The sequence below is a fragment of the Sinocyclocheilus grahami genome, unplaced genomic scaffold (assembly GCF_001515645.1).
Source record: "Sinocyclocheilus grahami isolate Dianchi unplaced genomic scaffold, SAMN03320097.WGS_v1.1 scaffold26.1, whole genome shotgun sequence".
Taxonomy (NCBI): Eukaryota; Metazoa; Chordata; class Actinopteri; order Cypriniformes; family Cyprinidae; genus Sinocyclocheilus; species Sinocyclocheilus grahami.
Genome location: NW_015505205.1, coordinates 2,005,983 through 2,016,485, shown reverse-complemented (window position 1 = coordinate 2,016,485; position 10,503 = coordinate 2,005,983). Strand labels below are relative to the sequence as shown.

The 10,503-nt window shown below is 37.4% G+C and overlaps 2 protein-coding genes across 4 annotated transcripts in view; one reads left to right on the top strand and one right to left on the bottom strand.

Annotated features, from left to right (window-relative positions):
• The first annotated feature begins 1,540 nt into the window (after positions 1-1,540).
• LOC107566380 (serine/arginine-rich splicing factor 2-like) lies at positions 1,541-3,811 on the top strand. Of its 3 annotated transcripts, none has more exons than XM_016251837.1 (3): positions 1,541-2,057; positions 2,832-3,141; positions 3,699-3,811. In XM_016251837.1, the coding sequence occupies exons 1-2, from the start codon at positions 1,702-1,704 to the stop codon at positions 3,136-3,138; spliced, it is 663 nt and encodes a 220-aa protein (XP_016107323.1). In that variant the 5' UTR covers positions 1,541-1,701; the 3' UTR covers positions 3,139-3,141; positions 3,699-3,811. The 3 variants fall into 3 exon arrangements, with proteins under 3 accessions (XP_016107323.1, XP_016107317.1, XP_016107309.1); XM_016251831.1 differs by having other exon boundaries at positions 2,832-3,145; XM_016251823.1 differs by having other exon boundaries at positions 2,832-3,811.
• A 4,259-nt stretch (positions 3,812-8,070) lies between these two features.
• LOC107566369 (dynamin-binding protein-like) overlaps positions 8,071-10,503 on the bottom strand; it is a 29,095-nt gene continuing 26,662 nt past the window's right edge. The window contains exons 11-13 of the mRNA XM_016251810.1: positions 9,888-10,086; positions 9,148-9,791; positions 8,071-8,403 (exon numbers count right to left, since the gene is read on the bottom strand). Coding sequence (XP_016107296.1) covers positions 8,218-8,403; positions 9,148-9,791; positions 9,888-10,086 — 1,029 coding nt within the window. The 3' untranslated portion in view covers positions 8,071-8,217. The remainder of the gene's footprint in view (positions 8,404-9,147; positions 9,792-9,887; positions 10,087-10,503) is intronic.

Here is a 10,503-nt window from a genome sequence, read left to right as displayed (position 1 = left end):
TATACATTATTTCTCAATTTAAAAAAAAATCATTTCAGCTAGTGAGATTTGTGGCTCAATGCTCAGTGCTGTTACTGTCCTCAGAAGCGCTGTTGGCCACCCCTGACGTCAGGCTTCAATCCAGACTTGAGGTTTTGCGCAGTAGCCTACAAACACATCCTGCCTCGCCAAACGTGGCCTTCCCCGAGTTTTTGGAAGTGATTCACTGCAGTGCAGTAATGGAACCTCAACTGGTGTTTATTTAGTGGCCCTTGTGTCAGCTCTGTTTCAATTGAAATTGAAATGTATCATTATTATTTATATTATTAGCAATTGTATAAAATACATTTCACAGACAACTTACAGCAGCAGTTAGTTCAGGAGCAACCTGTGTATTGCTTCAAGAGAGCAACTGTGCTATTTGATTTTTTTTAGTTTTATAGTTATATAGTTTCTATGAATTATTTATGTTATCATTTGATAGTTTATACCAGTTATCACTTAATCAATTAAACCATTTTATTTATTTATTTAGGCTATTTATTTATAACTTATGTTCTGTGCTCTTAATCTTATGATTGTGGGGTTTCATGGAATTTTGTTTTGTTTTGTGTGTGTGTGTGTGTGTGTGTGTGTGTGTGTGTGTGTACAATATCACAATTTCATTTTGATGTCATTTGGAAGCAGCAACACTTGTGCTGATTAGACAAAGCTTAATCAATTAAACCATTTTATTTATTTATTTAGGCTATTTATTTATAACTTATGTTCTGTGCTCTTAATCTTATGATTGTGGGGTTTCATGGAATTTTGTTTTGTTTTGTGTGTGTGTGTGTGTGTGTGTGTGTGTGTGTGTGTGTGTGTTCACAATATCACAATTTCATTGTGATGTCATTTGGAAGCAGCAACACTTGTGCTGATTAGACAAAGTTTTAAACATACACAACTAAAATTATTCAATAAACCCCGCTCATTTGTAGATGCCACAGATCCGCAAATATGATCATTTTCACATGAGGGACCCCCATTCTAAAATTTAAAAGGCATAGTTTCTTGTATAGGCCTAAACACTCAATTTACTGTGAAAAATTATATTTTGAACTATGTCTAAAATATTAAGTTCCTATTACATCATTATAGTACTGGTTTATTATATATTTACTCATTTATTTACTTATTTATTTTAATCTGGGTTCATTTGAACAGGTTAAGGTTAAGTTTTATTTTTGATTTTATTAGTTTTATAGGCTACACAGTTTTAGGCTAACTTGTCCATGGACCTCACTACTTGTTTAGGAAACCACCGTTTGTTACTCTGGGCTGCTGACTTAAATTTGGGAAATTTGAATTGAATGAGATAAATGCACTACATACCAATTGTGTATGGCGGCGTCAAATAAATGATCTTGTTTATTAGGCTACATTTTGTACAAACTCGTGCTAAATCTGCAGGTCTTTGTTCCCAGTCAAGAGAAGATTGAGATCAGATCACCTGTAGTGTCACTGAAATACCAGAAGAGGCAGTATGTGCGCTCCTTGCAAAAAAAAAAAAGCCAAACTCCACCAAACCGCGGACATCCGGTTACCGCCATTTCAGAGAGTGATCTGCTCTCGGCGTGTTTCTTTGGACTCTCCCGAATGGTTAGCTATTTTTCCTGAAAATCTCGCTAGTAGCTCTTTTATTTTTCGCATAACGTACTGCAGTAGGGTTAGTGATTCAAGATGAGTTACGGAAGACCTCCGCCCGACGTCGAGGGCATGACATCTTTAAAAGTCGACAATCTGACGTACCGCACGTCTCCTGAAACGCTTCGGCGGGTTTTCGAAAAGTACGGCCGGGTCGGGGACGTCTACATCCCGAGAGACCGGTACACAAAAGAGAGCCGCGGGTTCGCTTTCGTGCGTTTTCATGATAAGCGGGACGCGGAAGATGCAATGGACGCCATGGACGGCGCGCTGCTGGACGGGCGCGAACTGCGCGTGCAGATGGCGCGATACGGGCGCCCGCCAGATTCGCATTACAGCCGCCGCGGAGGCCCGCCGAGGAGGTACGGGGGACATGGACGGAGAAGCCGAAGGTAAGGCCCACATACACGGTCTTTTGTTTTAATATTTCCGTTTTAAACCACTAAGTTACCGTTCATGTTCAAAGATCACATCTGCGGCCCTTAAATTTGAGGCCTTAGGCCTCAGGCCTCAACACCATGTGTTATAACGTTAATCCTTGTTTTGCTCATAAAGGTGATTTGTTTTATCACCGTAAGCAGCGAAATTCATTGAGTTCAATTAATTACATTGAAATAGTTTTTTAGAGTATTAGTATCGTTCCGTCGTTTTTGTGGCGCAGTACCAAACAATTGCTCAACTTTGTGATAAGTGATCAGTTGGTTCTTTTGAGTCGGTTCTTTTGAATCTTGAATCTTTTGGTTGTAAGTTAGCAGTTTGAAAACAAAACCCATTCCGAGCGGTTTTGTTACAGCACATTTGTTCTTTAATATAACAGACATTTTTAATAAGTTGAGACTACGTTGAGAACTTGACTTTTAATTGGCTTTAAACGCCTTGAATCTAATTATTAGGGAAAAACGATTCTTGTGGTTTGAATGCGGTAACTTGTGGTAATTAACGTTATACTTGAATGACTGGTTTTGGTTAAGACAATAAACCTTGGTCATTTTTGTAAGTGATGTACATGCAAATAGGCACGTTCTTGTGTATTCACAAATGAAATGTGTACAAGTTACTCGCCTTTTAATTCCAATGTTTTAATGGTGTTTTGTAATACTGTAACACCAGCTGCTGTTTTTTTCACTGTGCAAACAATCCTCATACTAATTTGTATTTTTTTTTAGCCGTAGTCCTCGGCGCAGGAGGCACAGCAGGTCTAGGTCCAGGAGCAAGAGCCGTTCCCGTAGCAGGTCCCGCAACAGCCGATCCAGGTCCTACTCCCGTTCCCGATCTAGGTCCCGTTCCCGCTCCAAAACCCGCACACCACGCAGAAGCAAGTCCAAATCGGCTTCCAGGTCCCGTTCAAGGTCTAAGTCCAAGTCTCGCTCCAGGAGCCATACTCCTAGATCCAACAAAGGATCCAAATCACGATCCAGATCAAGAAGCAGACCCAAGTCTCCAGAGGATACTGGAGCCACTGCTGAATCCTGAAATGTAGGTGAGCATAATGCTTTGTATTTAACTATTTGTAATTTTCTTGCAACTGGAGGAATTTGTCATCCAAGAATTGTAAGAACAAATGCATTTTTTTGTAATTAAAAAAAAAAGTTAATATCCCCAGTAGTCCTGAACTTTTGATTTAAGCAGACCAACTAATCACCCCAATATAACTCCTGCTTGAAGTGGGGTAAATTGAAGGCATGCATAGCTCACTGATCTCTTAAAATGACTGCTTAAAATTTTTAGTAGTGCCCTCTACTTTTCTCTTTCTTCAAGTCCTTCAAGACATCTGCAGATGTGGTAGATGCATCATCTTAAAGGAGGTTTCAGGTTTTACCCAAATTTAGTTTGGAGCTGTTATTCGCAGCATTTGTCTGGTATCTCCGTTTCTGCATGACTTAAGGGTTTATTTTTAATTCACATCCTAAACCTCACAATGGATATTTGATTTGGAGCTGTCGTGGGTATGATACCGTAAGTATATTTGTTTTGAAACGTGTACCAGCCAAAATCCATTGATTTCATCTAAATGTGGAATTTTTTCCTCCAAGCTGCTGATTCCTGTTTGCAAAAGAGGAGTTTGGGGCAGTTTGAGAGCAGTTAGTGTGTGATCCGACCATTGGCTGCCTGCTGCTGATTGGCGGTTGCTATGGAGCAGGTCGGTCTCAAAAAAAATCTTGCCGTGTAAAACCGTGACATCATAAAGATTGCTAACCGAGCAGGTGTTGTTATGGTTTAAATGGAACATTTCACAACATGATTCTAATATTCTCTCTTGTGTATTTTCTATGCACTAGGCGCAGTTGCGTAGCAGTTGAGTTTTGCTGGTTAGCTGTTAAGGTGGCGTGTTGCGGTGCAGAGTGCTTGGCTGTTTCCAGTATTCTCCTGATTGCTCCCGTGTAACGCCTTGATTTGATTCTTAACATTTTGGCTGCAGCATATTTTCTTTTTGCAGAAAGATCCTGTGCAAGTCCTTTTGTGAATACCTATAAGGCAGATATCTGAGCTTATTTCACATCTCCGGAAGTTCTATAATTTGTGACGTGCTCACTTAGTCGTAATTTCCATGTGAATGATGATAATAAAGGTTTTCTTTCTCCGAGTATGGCTGATTTGGTGTATACCTATTTTTTTTTCATTAGTTTGTCAATGTCTCTATGTTTGGTGTAAAGAAGCAAATTAAATCTTCCTTAACTGGAAATAAATTGCACGATCTCCTTCATGGATTCACACTCAGTGGCTCTTGGTGAAGTTTTATTCCAGATTAAATTAGTAATTTAGACCTCCTAACATTTTTACTTTGATATGTGTACAAACATAGACATCTTATTGACTTTGAAAATGTTACTATAGTCTTAAAACACAAGTCAAAAAGTAATGAGCTTTTAAATAAGAATTAGTTTTGTATTTTAATAGAACTTGATTTGACACTAGAACACTATACAGGGCTTCAGGAGTCTCTGTATAGTTCTCATGAACAATGATTTTCTCCACCTCAAGAAACTGTTTTGCCGGATCATCTTTCTCCAGGTTCACACCACCCATCTCCAACCTTACCTCCTCGTTCTCATCACTGCCATGATCATGCAAAAATAGTTTATCAAACTGATATTTGTTGCATATGAATTTTCAAAGGCAAAACTACTGTAAAATGCAATTCTCAAGTACAAAATCATCAGTACTATTCAAGGAATATAATTGAATAGAAATAGTAACTTAAAGACACCATAAAATCAAAGTGAGAGTTTTGTGATTAAACGTTACATAGACCTAATGCAACACCACCACCTTGAGAAGCCCAACTTGCATGTGGAGGGCGGCAGTAAGGACCCAGCTAGAGTCAATAAGGGTTCCTCCACAGTTGTGGCTGAAGGATGCATTAGAGCCCATGGGATGCTTCAGAGCATGGCTTGACGTTACAGCAGTCCCACCGGAGAGTGCCCTTGTCTTTCACAAAGCACCAGGGTTCCCGGTCTCCATCTGGATTTCTTGAGGGACAAAGATAATTCTTAAAGTGGAAGTGAAGCAGTCAGTTAAGAACATTATTTAGTAAAGTGATTTCCACTTTGATAAAAAAAAAAATTAACAAACATGATTAATGTAACCATTTTAAAGAAAAAAGGATGTTTTGTTATAGCTTTTGGAGCAAGGGCTCCGCCATCTTGCAGTACCACCTTCGCTCCGATGGCCAGTGAAGTAATAGAAGCATTTCTTTCATAAAATGGGGCCTCTTGAGTTCTGACACAATCACCATGACCACACTTTCTTACACACATTCCTCTCTGGAAGATCCCAACATAAAAACTCAAGAATCATACTCTCTTACTGATAATAATAATAATTATTATTATTATTTTTATGAACAGCTTATTAAGATCTCACCGTCTTGACACTTTTTGCCAATGTAAGCTCTTTACAGACGCATTTGAAGCCGCCACTCTCAAGAACCTTGCATACTCCGTTGTTCTGGCATGGATTTGGATCACACACTTCTACAGAAATATTAAACATGATCAGCGTACATATGTTTATGAGCACCAAACTGAATGCCTATAATACACTTGCACTTCTTGCCTGGTTCATCAAAAAAGGAAAAAATCCAATCAATAGTTTCATTAATTTCAGCTGAAGATATTTTCTTTGTGGTGTCATTAACAGCATAGTTGTATATTTCTGTCTAGGGGGCAAGAGAGAAATAATAATGTGAGCATGCAACAATCTTGTAAACATAATGGAAACTAGATAATATAAGATTCTCACCATCAACTAAATTGAAAATATCATCCAATAAACCCTGGAACAGTTGACAGTTTCAATCTGATAGTGTAATATCGGCCAATTAAACATAAGTTGAACAGAACTATTAACGACAAATTTTACATGGTTACATACCGGTGCTGCTTGGACTGTCAAAGTGAGGCCAGAAAGGCCCATCAGAAGCAGAGTCACTGGAAACATGAATAAAATAGGAATAAAAAATGCACAATCCACCACCACAAAAGTGATGTCTATAGTGTTGGCAGTAGATATGTTGACCTGTATGTGGATAACCCCTGGACCCTTTTCTCTGCTTATTATCTAGCAATCATTACCTAACAGCATTGATTTTATGTGTTTTGGCCAGTAAGCCAGACTACAGATATGCATTAAAATCTATCTATCTATCTATCAATAAACCCCATAATTTAACAGGTGTGTTAATTTACCTGAATATTATTTAAAGTAGTATGACAAGATGTCCCCGATGTCCCCCCCACATTTTATCTGCTGTTTTTTTGAGTATGCTGTGGAACAAATTGAAAATGCCGTAAAAAGGAAATTCACAGTTCATGACTTGTTTAGCCAATAATTATTATTATCAGTGCAACAATTCAATAAATGATCATTAATAGTAATTATTTAACATTTCATTCTTACACATGGCTTTATGATGTGAATTCTGTAATCTTTGGTTCTAAAAAAAGAAAACATCCTGCAACGATATTTAGATGCTGTATTTGCACATAGATGCACAGTGTATTGATGAATTCTTTGTCTTTCTACTATTTAGCAAAGCGTTTATGAAAATGAGCACCTCCCAAATACCCTGTGAATTACAGATTGATTTAAATTCATCAGGTACCCAGGAGAGTTTACTCTTGATAAGACTGACGTAAAATGTTTTATACTGTTTTACATTTATTGTAATCTCAAAATATACTGTCTATAATTAGCTTTTATTTTTGTGCGTAAACTGAAAAAATACCCAGATTAATTCTGAAAAATTGTAAAGTACGTTGGCTGCTTCAACATTTTATATATATTTATGTAATGTTTAATATTAAGGTTTTAGTTATGTATTTATTTTTCTTTCATCTTTCATATATTTAATTTTCTTTCAAACAGTTTCAATCCAATAATGTTGAAAGGAAATGTTAATTCAACAATAAAAACATATTTTGTACTTTTATATGGGTGTAACGGATCTGTATTCTCAAAAGCATAATTCAAAAGCAAAACAACTAAATTTGAAATAAGTGAACAAGTCGACACTGTGTTCAAATCAGTATTGCCAAACAATTCCAAATTGGTGCAGTCATACCCTATAGAATTATTGGATGTAACACAGATTTCAGCAGATTTCTTTTTTATTTAAAAGCAGAGAAATGGATCAGTTGACACTGGAGTGCAGAAGTTCATTCTCAGTATATACAGCATGAGAGATAAATATTCAGAGTTCATCTGTTGGTGCATCACATCAAATGATCTCACAGGTGCCTTGAACTCACAACTGCTCAAAACATGTCAGTATTAACTTGTAAATGCATTCAAATACAAGTGGCAAACTTAATGCTATCAAAAAGTAAAAACGTAAAAAAACACTACCTTAAAAAAAAGTGTCTCTTGCATTTCATTCATATTTTCAGGAATATGATATGGTCACCAGTGGTAATTATGTTATCATCTGAGAAACATAATGGTGAATAAATCCAAACACTTCATATATATTTTGTTCGCATTCACTGAAACCCAGCAGAATCTTTTATTTTCCTATGATTGTCAGATGAAGGGAGGCAACATCTCAAAACACTCTACACACTCACTGGCACACAAACAAACACTCATTCACTCTCTTGCACTCTTATTTATGGGCATCACTATCATGCTAGTCCTGGAATACCAATCCCATTAGTGTGAATCGCACATGCACTCCTACACATCAAAAGAGATCTATGCTCTCGACGGAGCAATTAAGTGCTAACACTATAAATGGAGTATCCAAGAACAGCAGAACATGTCAAATAATTGAATCCAAAACCAAACCGCCTCGCAGTCCAAACTAGTTGATTATTTCAAATTCCACCTGCACCATCCTCTATGACCACTAGGAGTCAGGAGTTACATTCATTGACTGTAGTCAATATGGAGGGTATTATTTTATTCCATCAGTAGCAATGACCATTTCACCACATCAGTGCATCTCCTCTATAGTTAAGGCACAATAACGTCCTTTTGTAGTGTTCTCCCTGTAATGAGTTTGCCTGTAGTGGTCTGGGGTAGTAGGGGATTGTTCTTGTTCAAATGTGCAACTCATGTGTACTCAGATTTGCGGATGTAGTTGGATGGGACGTAACCCCTCCTTCCTCCTGCCTCCCCCAGCCACCACTCCTGGTTGCCATTCATGTCCTGGAACTCAAGGATTCGGACTCGCTGATTGGCTGAAATGCTGAGCTCATTTGCACACCGTGCACTGAAGGAGTAGAGAGCGTAATATATCTGAAAGAAAATATAAAGTAGAAAAAAAATTTATAAGAATAATCATGGACGAGAAGTAAAACCTGTTCAGTTATTTTATTATATATTAATATTATAATATATAATTGTATGATGATGATGATAATTATTATTAATTTATAAACAAAATTGTTGATGAACATAGTGGTGTATCAATACCAGGGTAGCTCCGTGAAATCAAAACAGAAACCTAATAATATGAAGAACCACAGATGTCAAATAATGTGGTTTAATTATTTTGTTACACATAAATTATATTTATTACAAATCATATTTATTTTTAAAATTATTCAAAAGCATTATTTAAAATGATTTAATTTCCAAATTGCTATACAGTTATATTATAAATTTTGTACACAATTTTTTAAAGATCAAATGGTGTAATAACTTCTAACAATAACTAATAAGGAGAAGATTCTCAACATGACAAGACAAAACCGAACCTATTAATACGAGTAAATCAAAGATACTGAATGATACAGTTTTGTTTTATTAGACGTTATATTTATTACAAATTATATTTCATTTTGTAATTGCATTTTAATTATTTAAAATAATTAATTATTATTATTTTTTTTTTAAATTTATGCAATGTGTACACAAAATTGTTAATTAACATGTCATATTCTCATTTGTTTCACTATAGAATTTGTCACATTTGGGAAGTAAAATGGGTTGTGAAGTATGCAATCACTGAATTCTGGAGTGATTTAGTTCACCACATACCTGGTGTCCATCTATCTCAGGTTCAGGTTCAGGCTCTGGATCTATATACTCCTCAGGACTGTACTGTGGCCTTCTCTGCTGTATCGAATGGTCTCCATTTTGTCTCTGCTGTGAGCTGTTACCATCACGTGAGTCATGGTACCTCGAAGATGGTTCATACCTGGAGTTCTTACTGGAGGGACAAGAATCTGTCTCAGAGAAGTCTGAAGGGTCTCTGTGATTGGTAGGAGTGTTTTTATCAGGGTCTAAAGAGTCTCTGTGATCGGTGGAATTTCGGTAGGAGGGCTCTGAGTGTTCCCTGTTATTTCGACAGGCTGTCTCAGGCAGTTCTTGATTACTTGGAGAGCTTCTGAAGGTGGGGTCGAGGGAATCCCTCTGACTGTTGGTTGAAGAAGCCTCTCTGTTTTTTCTCGGAGTGGTCCCTTGATTTGTGCGAGTGTGTGGAGGCATCGCCGTTGTGAAGCTGACAGTCGATGTCTCCTGGTTGAAAGTCAGAGTGCTGTTACTATTCTGCCGTGAGAACATGGGAGAGGAGCCACCGTAACCTGACTCATTTGATGATTGGCTCTCAATGGAAACATCCGACTGACTCCTGCGTGGATTGTAGGGCTTTAAGAAGGAGCTATACACAAAGCCTTTTGTAACTAGAGGGAAAACAAACAAAAAAAGAGTGTGCTTGAACCAAATGTATTTTAGGAAATGCTGACACATGTATCACACACAGATAATGCGATTCAAACCTCCATGGTCTATTAGCCAGCGGTTCTGGCTGCCCATGGGATCTTGCTGCTTGATGACACCCACTATGTCTCCCTCCAGTACGGACACGTCCAAGTCCTGTGCTGCGTTAAAATTTCTTTCAGCTTGGTAGAGTTTCTCTGGGTCATATCTTGCCAGAAGCCCCGCTCGGTGCTCATCTGTCTGTAGCACATAGTTTGGCTGCAAAATCAGACAGAAATGAGGAACAGAAAAAGAGGAAAATGAATAATGGACAGAAATCTGTCTTTTATCACCATGGTTGACTGTGCTGCTGAAAAACATCAGTTTAAACCAGCCTACAGTGACTTGATAGTCTGGAGTTCTGACTGACTAGAATAATAATGACTAGAACGAATATATAGGCCTATACGAGAAATATATTTTTACTTAAATAATAAATTAAGAAAATAAAAGAAAAACTGTGCAAAAAGTAGTCTAGTATGCAGAGTTTCGGTTCATTTTTGTGCTGCGCAAAAGGAAACCAGACGGCAGAAAGCGGCATCCTATTTTTCTTTAGGCTTAAGTTACTTTACAAAAGCACAAATTATTTGTTTTATGTACACAAATAAAGGCAAACCTTTTACAATTCCCATTATC